We start from the raw sequence: 21,742 nt of genomic DNA, 5'->3' as shown, positions 1-21,742 counted from the left end.
TCTGCTCCCCACTCTGGCTCTGGTGAATTCTCTCACCTTCCTGCGCTTCTGAATGTACCCAGTGCTTGTATAAATAAAATAAAAATATTTAAAAAAAAAAAAGAGTTTGCTTGGTTGGGCATGAAAAGTAACCTTTTTATGGTCTGATTTAAGGGGATATAGCTTGAGTAATGTTAATTACATAAGCTTCAGCATCTAGATTGCACCTTGAGAATGGGGGTTGGGGAAAGGTTTCATTTGTGGATAAGTGTGCATTTCAAAGTTACTAGTTCCTGGACTTCATATCTTGGCACTGGCATTTACAAATCTGGTAACTTGTGGACAAGTAACTTCAACCCTCTGAGTCTCGGCTTCCTTATGTATGCAATAGGGATAATAACTACCTCTTATGAGATTAGTGTGAGGTTAATGTCTGTAAAGCTCTTAGAAAAATGCCTGCCCTATAGAGTCAGTACCGGAGAGACAACATTCTGTTCATCTTCAAAGAAATATACTTATTAGGGCCTCCCTGGTGACATAGGGTTTAAGCCTCAGCACTACGAAGCTATCAGCAGCCACTGTAGCATGAGTTCGAACCCTGGCCAGGGAGCTGACCCATATGGCACAGCAGACCTCTCCTGTCTTGCCTGCTGTTCCCCTCAGCAGTGTATTTCAGTAGATCCACCTGTTCTGATCCCCACTCTGTCTCTGGTGAATCCTCACCACCCCCCACACCTCTGGCCTAGACCCCAGTTCTTATATGCATAAATAAATAAAAAGAAATCTTTAAAAAAAAAGAAATATTAGCTAGAAAAACTAGTTTTTCCAGAGATTGACGTGAGCATCACAATAAGTTGTTGATTAGGTAATCATGGGTGTGCGGCCCCAGGGGTGGAGAACAAGGTCAAGTTGCTATCCTAGGACTGAAAAACTAAATTCCAGACAGTATGAATATGGTGAGAATGTGTCACAAAGGACTGAGACTAATCTAGTCCTGTGAACCTGCGTCCCAATATTATATACAAGAGGGATGTGGGAGTTATTGGAAGGACCAGCCGTTGCCCCCAAAGAACTGAGGTATTTGACTACCCTTAAAAGCTGCAGGTGTGCCATAAGGCAAACTGTCTAAAATGTGTCCACACAGAAACAAGTCAGCACTGCAGAAATAAATGCAGTCCAGAAACAGGAACAAAGACCTTTTTGAAGGATAATTTTCAAACAAGCTTGTCCTCCAGAAAACCATGCCAGAAGAGGAAGGACTCTTAGTGTCACATTGGGCCTCAGTCTCCAGCTAAAGACACAAACACTATTGACATCCCATCACCAAGAAAGCTCTTTATGCAGCTTAGCATCACTTAGAAAAGGAAGAAATTATTGTGAATTGGTGTAAATTACCCTGAGAAAGATGAAAACATTCTGAAATGGTTTTGTCCTCCAGGATTTTTTTTCTTGTTGGGGGCAGGGGAAACACATCCATAAGCTTTTAATTAACCTGTTTAACTCAAAATGAGTTCTCTCAGGAGAAATATTTGAAACACATGAATACATGATTTGAAAAGCATGACTACAAGGTTACCTGAACCCCGGCCAAGCTAACAACCCCCTTTGAAGACCTCTCATTAAAAGTTTTCCCCTATAGAGTCACTATACAGTTTTGTAAGTAAGATATTTGTAGGGGAGACTGGAAGACAAAATGGCACCAAAATGCATCTTGAAGGTTGAACAACACTTGTAAAGATGAAAGCAAATGGGTTATTGCCAAAAAAAAAAATGAAAAGAAGCTCAACATCAATAATTACTGGGGAAATGTGAATCAAAACTGTAATGAGATACCATCTCACACCCTTTGGGATAGCTACTATCTAAAAAAAAAAAAAAAGTAACAGGTGTTGGCAAGGAGGTGGAGAAGCTGGGATCCTGCTGCCCTCTTGTTGGGAATGGAAAATGGTGCAGCTGCTACTGAGAACAAGATGATGACTTCTTTAAAAATTAAAAATAGAATTACCAGATGATCCAACAACTATTCTTCTGGTTCCGTAGCCCAAAGATTGTGTCAGGAGCTTAAAGAGATATTTGCACCTGCTAATTTCATGGTGTATTATTCACTGTAAGAGCTTGGAAGACACCTGCTTTTTCCCTTCTGGAGCCTCTGCTAATAGTACAGTGCCTTGGTACATAATTGGTGTTCATTAAATATTTCTTGAATGAGCTAAAGAAATGAATGAATGACAGCTGATAGGCAGTGTAACTATAGTCAAGAGTGTCATTTCGCTGTTAACTAGAAATTGCTGTTCTAAATAAGATTCGTTAATCCTCATTAAAGAAGGATTTTTTTGCTTTTTATTCGTTTTATTTTCTTACTTAAAATAATTATATCAAAGCACTGAATCACAAGACACATCCTGACTTCATTCATCCAGTTTCACATTCTGTATACTCAAACACTCCTCTTCCTCAATTCCTCATCTTTAAAGCTAAGGAAAGAAACCTCTCTTTCTAATTCCCAAAAGCATTATTTAAGGTTCATTTGAGAACGTATACCACAAGTGTCTTTGGAAGTTGTGAAGTACCACGTAGGAATCTTGGGTTTATATATTCATCCTGCTCTAGATTTGTTGTTGTTGTTGTTAGTACATTTGCCTTTGCTTTTTATCAGGGGTTTAATTATTTCCAGGTGAGGCAGTGTGGGACCTAGCCAGAGGTGGCGGTTCCGCCCTAAGCAACATCCATTTGTAGGCCAGCACTGCCCTCTGGTGGAAATAGCATGGCAGGGCATGTGTGGTTAACCACCCGGAATTGCCGGGAATGATGCTTATTGAAAGGTGTTAAAAGAAACCACTTATTGGCAGCCACCTGCACTATGCAGTTGCCTCTCTTTTTCTTTCTCCTGTTCCTAATAAACCTGTCCCTTTAAAGCATAAAAAAGAGAAAGAAACCACATATTTAAGTATTGCTTTAAACAAATGGCTTCTTCCCCTCTTCTGCCACAGAATATTCTTTTGGAAATATTTTCTCACATATGCACGTAGTAGGCCCATTACACCATCAACTTGTGTAATTATTATTACTTACAGTTAATAGGCACAGAAGAGGTTTGCAATTCTTTATATATTTCAATATTCTATTTCTTTGACATTTCAACTTCAATATTCAATATCTTAATCATTCAATAATTTCACTTTTCAAATATTTAAAATCCCCACATGTTGAGACTATTGATGGAAGTACATAAAGTAGGTATTCATATTATTATGGATCATGTAGAATAATTATTTATATCTAAAATATGCCCATGAAGCCAGAATCTCAAGGGCCATCTTTAAACACATGACAGTTCTCCCTGAATAAGTCTGGTGACACTGAGCAAACTGTTTAACATTCCTGGGGCCTCATCTTCCAAATAAAGGGAAAGAATTAGGTGATGTCTAAGACTCTGTGCTGCTCTGAAATGATCAAGAATAGATCAAGATGTGGTATGTTTACACAATGCAATACTACTCAGCGATCAAAAAGGTAAACTCATACTATTTGCAGCAACATGAACAGAGCTGGAAGGGATTATGCTAAGCAAAATAAGACAGACAGAAAAAGAAAACTAAAGGATGGTTTCATTGATAGGAGGAATATAGGGAAACCAAATAAAGGGTCAGGAAATAGATAAAACTTGCAGGCAAACCACAAATTTGAGGCACACCACAGGGGAAGGGGATAGAGGAGTCAAAACAGGGTTGGGAAGAGCACAAGAGACTGTGGTGATGATTCAGGGGTGCTATGTCAGTGGGAATATTATGGGGACTACCCCTGAGAGGAGAAATCAAGTATTGTACAAAAATGAACAATGACATAAGAAAAAATAAATAAAATAAGAAATGCATTTAAAGGCCATTATCTGATGCCAGCTGAACAGACTTCAGACCGCTTGTGCCAACACAGTTCTAAAAGACACCCCCACAGAACCTGAAACCGATCCGTTCCCTCCCGTCCTTCCTTTTCCTGCCCTCCCACCACCTTTACACACACTCCCTCCACAGCATCTAGAGGAGACTGCTCATGTCCTCTCTCCCCGCTCACGTCTTCTTTCTTAACCTCCTCAATCCCTTTCACACACATCCTGCTCCAGACATAATAACAATCATAAGCACAATCACCTTTGGTGTCTCAACAAATGTATGAGGTGGATACTCTACATCCACACTTTGACAACCACACACACCCTTTCGCAGGCCTCACCACAGAAGAGTCCACTGAAAAAGGATATTTTATGTATCACTAACCATTTAAAATGCCTTTCTCCTGGGCCTCCCCTGGAGGCGCAGCGGTTGAGCACAGGGCTGCGAAGCTGCCCACAGCCTCTGCAGCGCTGGTTCCATCCCTGGCCACTGGCAAGGGTCCCACATGGCGCGCAGACCTCTCCTGCTGCGCCCACTGCTTCCCTCAGCAGTGTATTTCAACGGTTTGCCTGTTCTGTTCCCCGCTCTGGCTCTGGTGAATTCTCTCACCCTTCCACGCTTCTGACTGTACCCAGTGCTTGTATAAATAAATAAATCTTTTTAAAAAATGCAAAAAATAATAAAATGCTTTTCTCCTGAATCAGCCCCATTTTCTCTTGGAAATAAATCACTCATTCCCTGTTTCCATTCCTGGCTCTCCCCCACCCATCTCTGCCCTCTCTTTTCTTCCCTTCCCATCTTCTCTCCAGCCTCTCTCTCTTGACCTTCCATTTCCCCACCCCCTCTCCATCACCACCTTGCTCCTTCCCCCCACTTCCCTGTGCACTTCTCTCCCCATTCCCTCATCCACACCCCCACTCCACTTCCACATACCTGATACACGAACTTCAAGGAAAAGCTCGGTGTCTTCCTGCTCCGGGATTCGCAGTCTCCACTCATGTTATGGGATTCCCACTATCTGGAATCAATTTCCTAAGAGCCATCCCCAACCCCACCTTCTTCCTCCTTCTCCAAACTCAATCAATGATGGTACCTGCTCAGATTCTTCTTCCCTCTCTTTGTCTTCAGCCTTCATCCTCACCTGGCCCATTGTCCATGCCTTGCAATTACTCTTTCTTTCTTTTTTTCATTTCAACCTGATCATTCTGCCCTCTGCTTTCTTTTTTAAAGATTTATTTATTTATACAAGAACTGGGGTACAGGCCAGAGGCACAGGAGGGTGAGAGAATTCACCAGAGACAGAGCGGGGAGCAGAACAGGTAGAAGGACCAAAATACACTGCTGAAGGGAGCAGCGGGCAGGACAGGAGAGGTCTGCCACACCATGTGGGTATCTCCCTGGACAGCCAGAAATCTAACCCGCACTGCAGAGGCTGCGGACAGCTTCGCAGCACGGCGTTCAACCCAGGGAGGCCCTATCCTCTGCTTTTTTACTTAGAATTCATTCCAAACTCCTTAGACTAGCACGGAACACTATGCTACATCTGGTCCTGACATTCATGCATTTAGCATTAAACACCAGCTATTGTAACTATGCATTCATTAAAGAATCAGTGATACTTATGTTATTGTTCTAGGTACTGAATAGATGTTATAATCACGGTAATACAGGGAAGTTGTCATATTTTTAATAACACATGTTTTTTGCTCTGATGGGATAAAACATATGTTTTTGTAGCTGATGGTTCTTTTTACACCTCTCTGATAATTAAGACCCTGCTGGAGCTGATGGTCCCCTAGCACAATCTTCCTTAACTTTTAAAAACTTTATAATACCCTGTGCCACATAATGATGCTATATGCCTAGGTCTAGATGAAAGTAAAGGATTACTCACTCAAAATTAGAAGTTAAAATAATGAACTTAATATAGAATGAACCCTATTATATTTAAGATAACAAATATCCCGAAGCAACAGTCAGAGATGTTAGACATTAATTTACACACACACATAAAAAAAAAACCCACCCAATTATACATAATTTCATGCTAATCTGAATGATGCCCTTTTTCTTTTGGCATGCATCATTCAAATAGAAACACCCCCATAATTGCGTATAAAAGCCGAGCGAAATCTTTCCCACACGATATTCTGTTCTTTGCAGCCGAGCTGTCCCCAGGAAGGACGAACGTTTCTCAATCGGCCATGTCTCTCCGATTTTCCAGCGGGTCCAGGCCTGTTTGCTTACGGCCTGGAACTGGCTCTGTCAGGCCGTCCAGCGGCGGCGCGGGCAGCCCCCTGGCGGGAAATGGACTGTCCTGCGCCTTGGTCGGGGGCTTGGGCGGCGCTGCTGGTGGGAACCACACGGGCGGTGCCCTTGGGAATGCAGGCTGCGCTGGCTTTGCTGGGAGCGAGGGCGGCCTCCTGTCCGGCAACGAGAAAGTGACCATGCAGAACCTCAATGACCGCCTGGCCTCCTACCTGGACAACGTGCGCGCCCTGGAGGAGGCCAACGCCGAGCTGGAGAGAAAAATCAAGGGCTGGTATGAGAAATTCGGACCTGGATCTTGCCGTGGACTTGATCACGACTACAGCAGATACCACCTATCCATTGAAGATCTGAAGAGTAAGGTGAGAAATCCCAAATTTCAAACCTCAAAGTATTTTTTTCTTAAAGATTTATTTATTTATGTATGAAAGAGCTGGGGTGTAGGCCAGAGGTGGGGGGTTGGAGGATTCACTGGAGTGGGGAGCAGAACAGGTGGATCCACTGAAGTTACACTGCTGAGGAGAGCAGCAGGTGAGATAGGAAAGGTCTGCTGTGCCATGTGGGTCACCTCCCTGGCTGGAGATGGAACTTGTGCTTCATAGTGCTGAGACTTAACCCCTTGTACCACCAGGGAGGCCCCTGAAACTTTAAAGTAATTAAAGCTAAGAATTACTTTCTTAGCAAAAGACATATAGCAACAACAGGAAATGCTTTATCTGTAATTTATATTGTACTGACTTATTTATTTTGGTAAATAATTCTTCCTATCAAAATAGGCACTTTTAGGCCTCCCCTGGTGGCGCAGGCGGTTGAGCGCAGCGCTGTGAAGCTGTCCGCAGCCTCTGCAGCGCCGGTTCGATCCCTGCCTGCCGGCAAGGGTCCCACATGGCACAGCAGACCTCTCCTGTCTTGCCCACTGCTCCCCTCAGCAGTGTATTTCAGTAGATCTGCCTGTTCTGTTCCCCCCTCTGTCTCTGGTGAATCCTCTCACCCTCCCACGCATCTGGCTTGTACCCCCGTTCTTGTACAAATAAATAAATAAATCTTTTTTTTAAAAAAAAGGCACTTTTATTCATGAATATCAATGTAATTTAAATGTTGCTAGTTTTATTATTATTTTGAAATATAGTCACTGATAAAAATGTAGTCTATTCTAAAAGCTCTTATGAGCATATGAGAATAAAATCTTATTTATAATTTTTAAAAATTAAATTTTAGACATGTTGGTTGTTACTTAAGGAAGTATATTTCAAAAGCTCAATTGTGTAACATTTTTTTATTTCCCAAAAAAATAAGTTATGAGACTAATTTCTTGTGTTCTCCTTTTGATTTCTTGCAGATCATCTCTTCTACCACTGCTAATGCTAATGTCATTCTACAGATTGATAATGCCAGATTGGCCGCTGATGATTTCCGGCTAAAGTGAGTAGACAGAAAAAAATTCCAAAAAAAAATTTTCCTATCTACTTGACGTGTGAAATAAAATTTCATTTTCAACCTAACTAGAATGAACAACTAGCTTATAGCTAGTTGTTAACTAGCTTGTAGTTGAAGGAAGTAATGCCTCCTATAACACTACACTTCACGCAAGCAGGTCATATTGCAATCAGCTACACTCATGATTTATATGTGTTTATTGTGTGTTTGTAATCTAGGAACAAAATATCACTGTATTTCTGTGCCAACCCAGAATAGTGCCATGCACAAGATAGATATTCCTAAATATTTGTCAAGTAAGTAATTTTTTTAAAGATTTATTTATTTATTTATTTATTTATTTATTTATACAAGCACTGGGTACAGTCAGAAGCACAGGAGGGTGAGAGAATTCACCAGAGCCAGAGCGGGGAACGGAACAGGCAGACTGACAAAATACACTGCTGAGGGGAGCAGCGGGCACGGCAGGAGAGGTCTGTCGCAACATGTGGGACCCTCACCAGCGGCTGGGGATCGAACCGGCACTGCAGAGGCTGCAGGCAGTTTCTCAGCCCAGCGCTCAACCGCTGCACCACCAGAGGAGGCCCTCAACTAAGATAAAATTCTGCAGTGGCATACTTTCACTTAACTGGCATATACTTTCACTGTAATGTTTATGCTAAAGAACTGCTGTTGATCCTGCACAGAACTGGGTGAGCAGAGTGGAAGCGGCTTTTTGGGTATATTTTTTGTAATATTTGGTGTCCTGGTTTAATTTCTAACTTTCAGTTTGAAGCAACAGAGGTTTTATTGCTCATATCTTGAAGTCGTCTAACTTGTTCTGAAATTCACTGAATGCCCCTCAAGGTATGAGAACGAGCTGGCCCTCCATCAGAACACAGAGGCAGACATCAACGGGCTGAGGCGGGTCCTGGATGAGCTGACCCTCTGCAGGACTGACCAAGAGCTGCAGTACGAGTCCCTGAGTGAGGAGATGACATATCTCAAGAAGAACCACGAGGAGGTAGGAGAAGCTTTCATTGTATTCAAATGGCAGCTCTGTACATTTTCCATATGGGGGCAGGGGGACAGAAGAGGGTGTTAAATTATAAGAGTAACTCAGCCTCATTACAGCGACTCAAACAATGCCAAGGGATTAAAGGAAGAAATTCCCTTCTCCCACTCTGCCTCTGTAATCTCATCCCCTGAGGTAATAAATATGAACAAGTTGACCTGTGTCCTTCCATTTTTCAGGCTGATATATTCCATCTTTTGGAAAATAAAGCATTGCTTTTCTATTAATACAACCATCTTTCCCCACACTAGATAGATCATTTCTCTGATTCAACAGGCACGTCTTAGGTTAGCCTTCTCACCAAAGACCCCCAACTAGGGAAGATGTCAGTGTTTTCCCCACTGCACAAGCCTGGATTTATTCTAATGTCAAAGCCTGCACAATAACAAGCTCACTGTTTGATACATAACACCAGACAAAGCCAACTTCCTTAAAAAAAAAAAAAAGTATTGTCCCAGAGGAATTGCAGAAGTTTCCAAAATAATGAATGACAGATTTTTCAGGAGCCACCCAATAATAGGAGTGTCCTATCATTGACTAAGACACCAAACCTCCTTACCCCAGTGAGAAAATTATGGGAGAGGGGAAAAGCACATTACAATAAAAATGTTAGAATGAAAGAGAAGTGAAAAGAGAGGACAGTCACAGAGCAGAGGACTGGAGGAGGAAGGCGACCAGAGAGTGTTAGCAAGAGAGTGGAAAAGCCTGAGTGTGAAACAAAAAAAGAAACCAGCTCGGAAGAGAAGTGATAAGGACCACAGCGAGCAGCCCAGCCAGCCTGCACCTTCAGGGTGGGGTCAGGATCACAGCTCACCGAGGCCCCTCTGAATGCACTGAGGCAGGGAACCAAGACCCACTCACATCTCTGCACCCCTGAGAGTGTCCTCTTTACCAAGCTCACCCATGACCAGTGTCCTGAAGGTAACACCAAGCAATTCAATTTCTAAGCTTTTGTAGCAACAAGAATTCTTCACATGGAATCTTATGCAAAACCTCAAAATATGGGCAAGGTAAATCTTTTGCTCTTGGTGGATACTGGAAAGTCGCTGATCACAGGACACAGAGAGATGGTGTAAGAAAACAGAGATACCCATCCATCAAAAGCAAAATGAAAAAGGCATGGCTCCCTAAAGAACTAAGTTCCATCATTCATAGGCTGATTTGTCCAGAAACCCATTCCCTGGCCAGGCAAGACAGCTGAGTGACCCCGGTGGGGCCCAGTGCAGCTGCTAAGCAGATGCTGTGGAGCCAGCATCCACCTTGTTCAGTATTAAGTATCTTGGGAGAGGTATGCTACCTCTCTGTGCCTGTTTTCTAATCTGTTAAATAAGTCCAGCAATAGTGCCTACCACATAAAAATGTTAGAAGAGTTGAATGTATGAATGCATAGAAACTGCCGAGAACGGGGTCTGACCTGTGACAAGCACTCGGTAATGGATTGCAGTTACCCTGAGATGCCAGTTCCAAGGAGGGTAGGGATGGTTATGTGCCCTTTCCACCGCTCTATTCCCATCAACAAGGGCTTTTCCTGGTATTAGTCACAATTGATGTGCTTGATAACACTCTGGCCTTTTTATCCCTTTCTTGATTAAAAGAATAAAATGCTTCTCCTAAGATGCTGTATACCGCCTTCGCTGAGGTGTCGGTTATAGTTGTTTTAATAACACGTCATTAAAAACACATAATTAAATAGATGGCTGGCATGATTACAGATCCAGCGAGTCTATCTGAAAAATCTTGAATGGGTTTCCCTTCTGGGGTGAGTCAACTGTTCTCTCGAGGTTAAGCCACGAACCTTGCACGATCAAGTACCTCTCTGAAAATTCTCCTCGGGCAGTGGGTGAATACAAAGAGCCCCTGAGTCACACTCCTTTCCCTGCAGGAGATGAAGGCGCTGCAGTGCGCAGCGGGTGGCAACGTGAACGTGGAAATGAACGCAGCGCCCGGTGTGGACCTCACGGTGCTGCTCAACAACATGCGGGCCGAGTACGAAGACCTGGCAGAGCAGAACCGCAGGGACGCCGAGGCCTGGTTCAACGAGAAGGCGAGTCTTGCCACAAACAGCCCCGCAGCGCTGGGGGGTGCTCACAAAGCTAAGGTTTGCCTCTTGCCTCTCCCCAGAGCGCCTCTCTGCAGCAGCAGATCTCCGACGACGCGGGCGCAGCCACCTCAGCCCGCAACGAGCTGACCGAACTGAAGCGCGCCATGCAGACCCTGGAGATCGAGCTGCAGTCCCTGCTTGCCATGGTAGGTGACGGCGTGGGTAGCCCGGGCTTGGGGATTTGAAAAGTCTCTCTGAGCCCTGCCTTGCTTCCCGGTAAGTAGCTTTACTCACATATGCTTAAAGGAGCAGAAAGACAGACACACAGAAAGAGAGACAGAGTGTCTCCTCCTCCCAAGACCTCTGAGGCTTCCGTCCAGGCTGGGCTCAGCGCCCCTGGCTTGAAAATAACTCAAGGTTCTCGAAGCATTTTTCTCCCCCTGAGCAGTCAGCGGCAGGCCTGTGTCCTGCTGCTGCGCCTGGCAGGGCCCGCGTGCCTGACATCTCCAATTAGTGATGCCAAGTGCACATCATCCCGCAGAGTGAAGCAGTGCACACCTGCTCCCACAGAGCCCCCTCGTCAGCTTCATCCCCACGTGTCCCTCCCAGCCTCCTCCATACCCAGCCAGTTCCTTCAGAGGTTACCATAGAGACCACCCAAGACTAAAACTGGCTGACCTTCTGGGGAGTCAGGTGGCAGTACTCAAAAGGCTTGATTTAGAAAGTCATGCACAGACATAGCCCCAGTTTCCCTGTCCCCATAAGATGTTTCCTGCTCCCTAAGGTCACCCGATTGTGGCACAAAGAAAAAGGCAACAGTATTGCACAAATGAGTCTATGAGTCAGGAAGGAAAAGATGATGGTTGTGATGGAGACACCCGAAAGAGTGAGCCCTCTTACCATGCACATCTCATGAGATTTGTTTTTCACCGCTGCCCAGTCCCCATCCAATCAGCCTGACCCTCTTCTCAGCCTTGTGGCCACTGCCGACTGGTACCTGGACCCTCCCTGCCACTGTGGATTCCTGGGGTGCTCCTCCCTTCCCATCCCCCTTTTCCCTGCAAGTAGAACCCGAGGACCTGGTCCTGCTGAGCCCATGTCCTCCCTCCCATTCCCAAGCTGTGTCCAAGGAAATAAATCCCTGGGTCCCCAGGATGGAATTTTGTGCATTTTCACATAGAAGCAATGATGTTAGAAAGAAATATATGTATAATTTTCTAAGAGCATGCTTCCATGTGAAAATGTCTATGCCCACACTCATACACACACATGTATACAGTGGAATTTCATAACATTTATGAGCATACTGGAAAACAAAGGAAAGAGCTCATTCTGTGCTGCCAGAAGTACTATAGTTTGGACTCAGGAAATAACCCCAAAAAAAAAATTTAACAAACAACATAACTGAATTATAGACTCATGGTGACATTGAACTTAACTTTCATACCTAAGAATCATTTGGCGTAAGATGAACTCTGAGCTCCATCTTCCTAGGTTAACACACAAATCATGTGTAAGCTGGGCACTGTCTAAATATATAAATATGTCATATGCTTTCTGTAGTATCCAAACTGCCCAGTTCCACCTGCCCTCCTTCCCCATCTATAGTCAACCTTTAGAAGGAAGGCCCTGAAATAGAGATCCCGCCCAACTGATTTAAGAGAGTATTAGTGATCTTTAATAAATATGTGGTGATATCATGGGGGAAATTAAAGTTCTGAGCAGCCAAGCACACGCCTCCCTGACACCTGGCCACTTGCTGCCTCGCCTTGCCCAGGTCATCCTGCCCACCTTCCCCCCTCTGCCCTAGAGAGGCCAGCACCACATGTAATGCACTGACAGTCTGCCTGGCTAAGTCAGTGGTTCTTAGCCCATTAGACCCAGTATCTGCTTAATAAGATTAATATTTTATAACTTCTTCTTTAATCCTATTACGAAGGCAATACATAATCTACTTAGCCCTACACAGAACATCTTAAACCAAAATTTCTCCCAGGCCTGCAATAACAAGGAAAGCTGAAAGTATTGTTAAATATATATATATATTTACAGTTAGGTCCAACCACCCCAAAACATGGACTGAAAGAGACAGAGACTTGTGCCTTCCTTTGATGAGTCAGTTTTATTTTAAGTAATCAGGATCAGGAGTTGCTCCACACAAGAAGGGAAATGGAGTGTAAGTAAGGGTGGCTGCACAGGTAAGAACTGATACCAAAAGTAGGACCGCTCAGATGTATTTTCATATGATAAGGGATGGAGGAAAATTGCTTTACCTGAAGTAGGGGTCACATGATGGAGAAATTAGAGCCTATGGAAACAGCCGTGGGGCTGTATAACACTCAGAAGAGTGGTGCTGAAAAATGATCTGTGCCGAGTTATGAAATCTACGCGTCATCCTGAAATCCCACCCCCGCAACGGCATTCATTTTGTCTCAAGTGCTAAATAAAAGACCTTTGATGGACGACGGAGACTCGAGGAGGGGCTAAATAAAGAAAGAACAGCACAAACGGCTGCTAAGGAACAGTGTGGGGTGGAGCTCTAGCCACAGAAGCAAAAGATTGGAAAGCAGAAAACCCCCAAATCAATGTGTCATTTCAAAATGTCCATTTTTCAATACTAATTTCTCATGGTGCTAACCCCAAAAAAGTAATATATAGGTTGGTCATAATAGGAAGTATTACCTCAATATTATGACACTTGAGACACTCAGCAGTCTGTGGGAAAAGCATCATTACCCCGTCCAGGGTGCCTGCCCCCCATCTAGTAAACGCCTCTCTCTTCCTCTTCCTCTGCCACCTGCCTTTGTTGTGACAAGCCCCTCACGTTGTCAGAACTTATCTAGGGGGCAGCACTGGTCTCCACATAATCCTCAGAGTGGCTTCATCCCTTGCTCTGGCATCTTCTGCGTCCCTAGAAACACTCCCTGGAGTGCTCCCTGACCGAGACAGAAGGCAACTACTGTGCTCAGATCGCCCAGATCCAGGCCCAGATCACGGCCCTGGAGGAGCAGCTGCACCAGGTCAGAACTGAGACCGAGGGCCAGAAGCTGGAGTATGAGCAGCTGCTGGACATCAAGGTCCACCTGGAAAAAGAAATCGAGACCTACTGCCGCCTGATAGATGGAGATGGAAAGTAAGTAACACCATCTGAAAATCCAGCTTTTACCTCTTCCAAACCACAACCAGAAGCTGCCCGTTAGCCTTCTGAACCTGCAGGCCTTTTCTTTTTCATTCCACTGCAGAAAAGCATGTCCATCTCCTGCCTCTGCAGTCACCTGCTCCGTGACTTGTACATCACAGGGGCATCATCATCTGCCTTGAATGACCCCAGCTGTCCTGCAGAAGCCAGTATTTGTTGTCCATGTAATCCCCATGTTTCAGCATTCTCCCGACCACACCCCCAGGCATTATCTAGCTTCCAATTCATGCCTAATATCATCTCTGCTTCTCTGAAACAAGCATACTCTCGAAACTCCCTGAAGCTTGACATTCTTGAGTTTTAAAAAAATCAAACAGAAATAACATTGTTTTATACCCTCTCTTTAGATAACGTTTAATTATTTTCAGTTCCGGCACACAAATATTTTAACATTTCCTCTCTAGAGAATGAAGATCTGTTTCTGGCATATAAAGTTCACCTGAGTTCATGTTCATCTCTTGATTCAGTGATGGTTTCTTGCCTGATAAATAGAAGTAATAGAGACTAAACTGGACTTTATTTTTTTTTTTTTTTAGCAGCTCATGCTCCAAGGGCTTTGGGTCAGGAGGCTCAGGAAATTCATCTAAAGGTAATAAAATCGAGTTCTGTTTCTGTTGCAGCAAATACTTTCACATTAATGGCAATCAAATGTGATAGCAACAGGCTATATTTAAATAATCTTAAAAAAGTGCTCTGGACTTAAGACATTATTCTATCTAAACCAACTTACTTATATTTGTGAGTAAACTATGCTTACTCGCAAATACATAAAATGTTTAAAACAGCACAGGAATTCTTTGTCATGTAGTCTTTCAGGTTGAATATGTATATTCACTAATGTTTTGTTTCTAGAATTATCCAAAACCACACTAGTAAAGACAGTGGTTGAAGAAATAGATCAACGTGGCAAAGTTCTTTCCTCAAGGGTTCACTCCATTGAAGAGAAGACATCGAAAATGACCAACGGCAAGGCAGAACAGAGGGTTCCTTTCTAGCTGTCATTTTTGAGAAAAGCACTTGGGGAAAGATCCCATGTGACTGCATAATTCTAAATAGCAGGGAAGATAATAAAAATATTTCCTACCTTTACAAATAACTTACTTACACATAACTTTTACAGGATGCTGGGTGTTTGTTTTCAAATAAATTTAAAAAATTGATGTGCACTCTTTTCCACTTACTTGTGACTAATAAATAATTATTTGTGATTCTTTTTTCCTATGTTAATTCATGGGAGACATTTGTGGGATATATTGTCTTTGCTTTTCACTCTAGTCTTAAACAGTAATCAAAATCATATGACATTTAAATATCAAACATTCACCAAACATCATCTTCAATTCTCACCACTTTGGTGTGTGCAAATAAACTGTACAAGTTCAGAATTCTCTCTTCAAATTGAAAGTTTCCACCACTAGATGGCACATTCCCAGTATTTTGCCTACGAGCCTACAAAGTCAAAAACTCTTCTGGAGACTTGGATCAATCCAGAATACCATTGCCTTCATGAACAGGATAATCTCTAGAAAGATCCAGAGAAATAAACCTACTTTTTTCCTAGACTAAAGATGGGCAAATCTTTTCTGGGAAGGGCCTTACAGACACTAAGGTCTCTATTTCAACTGCTCGACTGAACAATTACAGCAGAAAGTAGCCATGCTACTTTGCCATACTGCAGCAAAAAGTAGCCATAGACAATAGATCAACAAGTGAGCTTGGCTGTGTCTCAGTAAAACTTTACTTACGGCCATTGAAATTCAAATTTTCAATGATTCTAATGTGTCCTACAATATTTTTCTTCTTCTGATTTTATTCAACCACATAAAATGTGAAAACCATTCTTAGCACATGAGATATATGAAAACAGAGAGCAGACCAGATTTAACCCACCAACACTTGTTCTAAAACTTCAAATCTCATCAAATTGATGAGCATTATGTTTACTATGTATTTCTATGTTTCTGAATCAAAACAGACAGTGGGGATTTCAAACAAGCGTTAACTTCTCACTAAGAGAGCAGTGCTCATATTTCTCTCAAATATGACCTGATACTAATGATCAGATTAGATCAGATTTAATCTCCAGGGAAGTGAGAAATTCTACCTAATAACTCAGCAGTCTGGTGGGATTTCAAAGGATAGGCTATTTATAAGACCTTGAACCAAGACTTATCAAATAAAGCAAATACTAGAAATTCATGAGGAAATAGCTTCCCAAATGTACAACATACAAGGCCAACTACATAGGTTACAAGACTCAATGAATATATACAGTTCTTTATTCAAACATCAGGGAGAAAGTATCATTAAAGCACTAAAATATGTTTTTTTTCCTGCCTTCTGCAGTCAAACTCTCAACTCATCATGGTTTTGTGTGTGTGTGTGTGTGTGTGTGTGTTGGGCGGTGGGGTGGGGGGGCTCTTGCCATTTAATGTCATTCTAAGTCAGTATAAATTAAAATAAATTATTGGTATAAATTTTCCCCTTCATTTTATATTGTACAATGCCAGGTTCAAATCCCAATATAAGAACATTTGACTTATGCAGAATCAGAAAATCACACAATTCATATTTTGTAGCTTATATGTGTGCGTATGTTGATCTTACCAAAACACTGGAAACACATCACCAAACACACTCAACTGTTCTCAGTTCATTTCTTCACATGGTCACATTCTACCAATATGCTCCACCAAAGAAACTATGGATTGTCTTATCTTCCTACATTATTGTTTTCAGCAAAAGGAGCTGGCTGATATAGAAACATAACACAAGTAATTACATGATATTTCTTTGATCATTCATTGTCCTCTTTCTGCTTTCAAAGCAAGTTCCATTTGAGTGGAAAGCCTGCATCTTGGGGCTGTCAGAGAACTGCTTGCTCAGTCGTAGACATAGATACGTCCCTTGTACTCCCTGTGAGTCTCCCCAGACTCCTGCCAACCTGGGTCCACCAGAAAGCTGTGCACATGGACATTGCACGTGCTATACACAACTTAGGCAATAAAGGTGACCAGAGACATTTCATATACTTCTCTGCCCATTCACATGCCCCATAGTCTTCACTTATAAGACCAAAGTTCAAAGATAAAAGTATCATAAATATCAAAATGGCAACAGGAGAGGATTAAACTAAATGTGTGAATCTTCTCCAATTTTGTGCCACAATGCCAGCCCTGCCTATGCCAGGAACTCATAACACACTAATTTTTTAAAATCTTGTCTTCATGATCTGCTTTCCATAGCTAGGACCACTATATACTATGAACACATATTGCATTTTGTGGCTGTGATAAGGGTGCTGTTGGTATGGAAAAATTTAAAAGGAAAAAAATAACTCTCATTCATCATTTCTTGCCAAAGAAATAAAACCTGCATATCTGTGTATCTACTTAGCCAAGGAATAAGTATAAAATTAAATTCTGGATGCATTTCCCTCATTTCTGTTGTGTTCACAGGATGGAGGGAAATATTCCATCCTCAGACCTTAGCATCCCAAGTCTGTCCTTCCTACCTGGACGTCTGAGAACTGACAATCTCCTCTGGGATTTTCCTTTACTCAGCAGAATTTTAGGGCTCCTGGGTTCTTAGGGAGTTTGGCTGAATGACTACATGTTCTTATCAATCCTTGAAAGCTCACATGCTTTTTGTTGGAATGGGAAGGTACTTCCAAGTAATCAGTTTCCATCTAAATGAAAGAATTCAGTTGTTACGCTCTGGTGGTTGTCAAAGCAGAAATCACATGTGGATCCGCTTTCTTTCTTTTAACAAACACCCAACATTTGTGGGAGCTCACTGCAAGGGAAGAAAAGTACTGCTTGTGAAAGGGTGATGGAAATGTTGATATTGCTATTTTTCTTTCATTTTTTGTCATCATTAAGACACATAATTCAATATCATATTTATTTATTTATTATTTTAATTTTATATATTTTTACATCATTTTTCATTTTTGCACAATGTATGCATTTTCATCTTGGTTATAGTCCCTCCCCTTGCTTAAAATTTCATCATTAGGTTCTGAGTTTTAAATCTGCTGAAGCAAGTCTTTGTCACTCCAACATTATAAATAAAATTGTACATTTTCCTTTGGTCCTTTTGAAATGATCACATGATTTTTTTTTTTATAAAACATTTCTAAGTAACTCCCTTGGAATATCATTTACTATTTGATATACTATTTAATTGTATTGGCTAAGATTTTATTTAAGATTGTATATTCCAGAATATGTCTTTTCTTTTAGGACTGATTTCCTCTGAACATCTCATTCTTGTGATTGTAATGTGCTTAGTGTAATGACTTTTTTATTTCACTTCTAATCTTTTCTAAGTCATATCCCCTAATTTCTAAATTTTCTATTTTTTGGCATTTTTTTCCTGTTGTTTCAAATGCATTATGGGTCACTTTGAAATAGTAGGTTATGTCATAATCTGTTTTGTGGGCCTGACTTTCTGACATGCTTTCAATTTCTGTAGGGATGTTATTCAGAAAATCATCTTATTTTAGTGTATTAAGATTCTGTGGGTCAAGTCCAAATCCTAATGTATGTGTTGTGCCCCAGACTGGGCAGGTTCACTGTTGATTCCAACAAACAGAAAAAGAATCTTTGAGGCTTAGGTATATACAATATGCCTTTAAGACTGAAGCAGGGGACTGGATACACAGACAGAACAGCAGGCAGGGAGGCAGGCAGGCAGCAACGGAGCCTCCTCATCCTGGACCCTAAGCTTGACCTTTTCTTCTTTATATTTCCCCTAGTAGCTTCTAGAAAAAGCGTGCAAGAGAGGTATATTTTTTGAGAATTTTCATGCTACTATTGCAGGTATAATGGAGAACAAAACAAACCTAGTCTCTCATGGGCTGGCCTGATCTGAGTGCACTCAGCTTCCTTTATGGTCTTTTCCCGGAGGGCTATTTTTTGCTGCTTTATCTCAGTCTCTGTCTTTATGTTGGAGTTATTTTTCAATATATGATATCTTTTGAAATTCTGTTTACCTTTAAGAGTAAAGCCTTTGTGGCCTCCCTAATGGCACAAGAGGTTAAGACGCAACCTATGAAGCTATCCACAGCCTCTGCGGCCAGGCCAGGGAGCTACGCACATGGTGCAGCAGATCTCTCCTGACTCGCCTGCTCCCCTCAGCAGTGTGTTTCAGTCAGTCTGCCAGTTCTGTTTCCCACTCTGTCTCTGGTGAATCCTCTCACCCCCGCACCTCTGGGCTGTACCCCAGCTCTTGTATGCATAAATAAATAAATCTTTAAAAAAAAAAAAAGAGTAAAGCCTTAAATATTTGGAGAATCCATGAATTTGTGTGTGTGTATTCACTTCAAGGTAGTTGTGTAGTGGCCTTCTATTTGTGGAAATCATGCAAATATCCATAGCTGGAAGTCTTTTTTCTAGGATTCTTCAGCTTCCCTACTGAAGGTCCCAACAACCAAAGATAGCTACATGATTTTCAGGGCATAGTACAAGGTGGAAATGTGAGGCTCTGTGTTCAAAAGTCAGGAAAAAGTTCAGTTAGAAGTACTAAAACATATTTTTTTAATGTTATTACTTAAAAAACATAATAGAGGTCATAATGATGCATATATAATAATATAAACTTACAAATTTCAAAAAGTAATATTTGCAATGTCATCCTTTCATGCCACACAATATATAGTAATTTATTAAAGTGATTTCTTAATTGATCAACTGATCTTTCTGGCTTGCTTTTCTGCAAATTCACTTATTAGGTCAAGAAAATATATATTTTTAGCAACTTCATTTTCAATCTATATAATTGAAAGTGATGTTAGTAATTCTTGGCAAATTCAAGATCTCAAATAATCTCAAGTGGAGAGAACAATATGAAGAAAGAAAGGAGGGGCAGTAAAATAAAAGAATGGATGGATTGGTAGGTAGAACCGATGTCAAGAATGACCTTAAATGTCAGGCAAAGAAGCTTCATCTAGTTGATAGTCAATGATTTTAAACTGGAGAGAGTAGAAAAGGGAAAAAATACTTACCAACTACCTATTATTGACAGATACAGTTGCTTTACATATTTTAACACCTCTTAACAGTCTTACAACCACACAAATAATTTCTCAATCTTAGAAATGAAAAACTAAGGCTTAGTTATGTGAATGATCAGTCACACAACTAGGAGGTGGCAAAACTGGGATACAAACACTGATGTACCTGATTCAAGAGCCCAAGTTCTTTCAATTGCATGAATGGGATGGTACATCAGGGATGGTACTTCAGCACCTATCTGCCTACCAACTAGGACAAAAAGGAAAAAGACTTGAAACTAAGAATCCAATTAAGACTTCAATAATTGTCTAAAAAAATAGTAGTGATAAGAGAAATAGAAAAGAGAAAAAACCTTCAGGAGACACTGCAGAAATAGATTCAGTAGAACCTAGTGACTTATTAGATGCAGACTGATAGAAAATGAGAGCAATTCTCGTCTTCTTAGTAATCTTGAGCATGACTCAGGGTAATTCCACCCACCCCTAATGAAAAAAGATGCAAAAGATCCTATTTTAATGACAAGGTGATTGAGTGTTGAGAAGTCAAGACAGAATACCAGAAATGTCTGGTGGGCATAGAATGGTGTGGGTTTAGAAAGGTGAAGAGGTCAGTGGTAAAGATGTAGATTTAGAAATCATTCACACAGAGCCACAGCAATAAGTAAGGACAAATCACAGAGTCTGTAGAAAACAGATGCATCAAGCCCAAAACTTTAAGGAATGAAAAAATGTAGAGAACAGAAGCTACGGCATGGAGGAACAAAGAGAAGCAACCAGTGGTAGAAGCATCCTCAGAAAGCAATTGCTTAAAACTCACCAGTACTGGGATTATCAGTATCAAATGTATCTAAGGGAAGAGAGGAGAATAAATACAAGAGATGATGGTTGGATTGGAGATGTGGGGTAACAAACAACCTTTGAGAGATCAATTTCAGTAAAGTTACAGGACCAAAAATCAGCAGTAAGTAGGAAGTGAAAAGTGAAAGAAAAGAATGCAGCACATTTTTATAGAATAATGAAAGAAAGAAATGTAAAATGACAAGAAATATAGAAATGCAAAGAGAATATACGGGTCATAGTCTTAGTCCCTTCATTTTTACAATGAGAAAACTGAAGCCTGGAGTATCTCACCAACACCTCTATTTAACCTGATTAGCAACAGAGTGTAGTGGAAAACCAGTAAATATGAAATGGTAACTCAGGAGGGAGAGGAATCAAGGGAAGACTTTCTGTCCCCAAAGAATAGTCATTCCTCAATTTTCATTTTAGAACCTGGCGTCCTTCTTCTGATACCACAACCCCAAGATCTTTTTTTTTTAAAGATTTATTTATTTATATAAGAACCAGGGTACAGGCCAGATGCACGGGAGGGTGAGAGGATTCACCAGACAGAGCGGGGAACAGAACAGGCAGACAGACTGAAATACACTGCTGAGGGGAGCAGTGGGTGAGACAGGAGAGGTCTGCTGCACCATGTGGTATTCTCGCCAGCTGACCAGGCTCGAACCGCACTGCAGAAGCTGCGGACAGCTTCACAGTGCGGCGCTCAACCGCCTGGGCCACTGGAGAGGCCCACGACCCCAAGATCTTGACCTTTTCAACATCTCTGAAAGAAAACTCACACAATTCATAGAAAACCATGAATATGATGTTTCACCTCTGCCAAAAATGCAATGCTATTGATTTGAGCAAGGGAAAGAGAAATATGTCAATCAACTTTTATATTCTTATAGGAATTTCATGGTCCCAAAGGCTGGAGGGCAGGAAGGATTAGTCACACTAAATTTGAAATGCATCACTATAATAACCTTGATAATACTCCTCCCTGACCCATTTTGGAGATAACAAATAACCCCAA

At 41.6% G+C, this 21,742-nt stretch overlaps 1 protein-coding gene across 2 annotated transcripts; it reads left to right on the top strand.

Moving 5' to 3' along the window:
- Window positions 1–5,814: 5,814 nt before the first annotated feature.
- Window positions 5,815–14,863, top strand: KRT28 (keratin 28; the record flags this gene model as incomplete). Of its 2 annotated transcripts, none has more annotated exons than XM_084237110.1 (8): window positions 5,815–6,499; window positions 7,477–7,559; window positions 8,421–8,577; window positions 10,511–10,672; window positions 10,750–10,875; window positions 13,585–13,802; window positions 14,408–14,457; window positions 14,721–14,863. In XM_084237110.1, the coding sequence occupies exons 1-8, from the start codon at window positions 5,948–5,950 to the stop codon at window positions 14,861–14,863; spliced, it is 1,491 nt and encodes a 496-aa protein (XP_084093236.1). In that variant the 5' UTR covers window positions 5,815–5,947. The 2 variants fall into 2 exon arrangements, with proteins under 2 accessions (XP_084093236.1, XP_084093235.1); XM_084237109.1 differs by having other exon boundaries at window positions 14,405–14,457.
- Window positions 14,864–21,742: the final 6,879 nt, after the last annotated feature.

Source organism: Talpa europaea, assembly GCF_964194135.1.
Source record: "Talpa europaea genome assembly, chromosome: 7".
Taxonomy (NCBI): Eukaryota; Metazoa; Chordata; class Mammalia; order Eulipotyphla; family Talpidae; genus Talpa; species Talpa europaea.
Note: the sequence above shows the minus strand (reverse complement) of the source record. Positions and strands in the feature narration are given on the sequence as shown.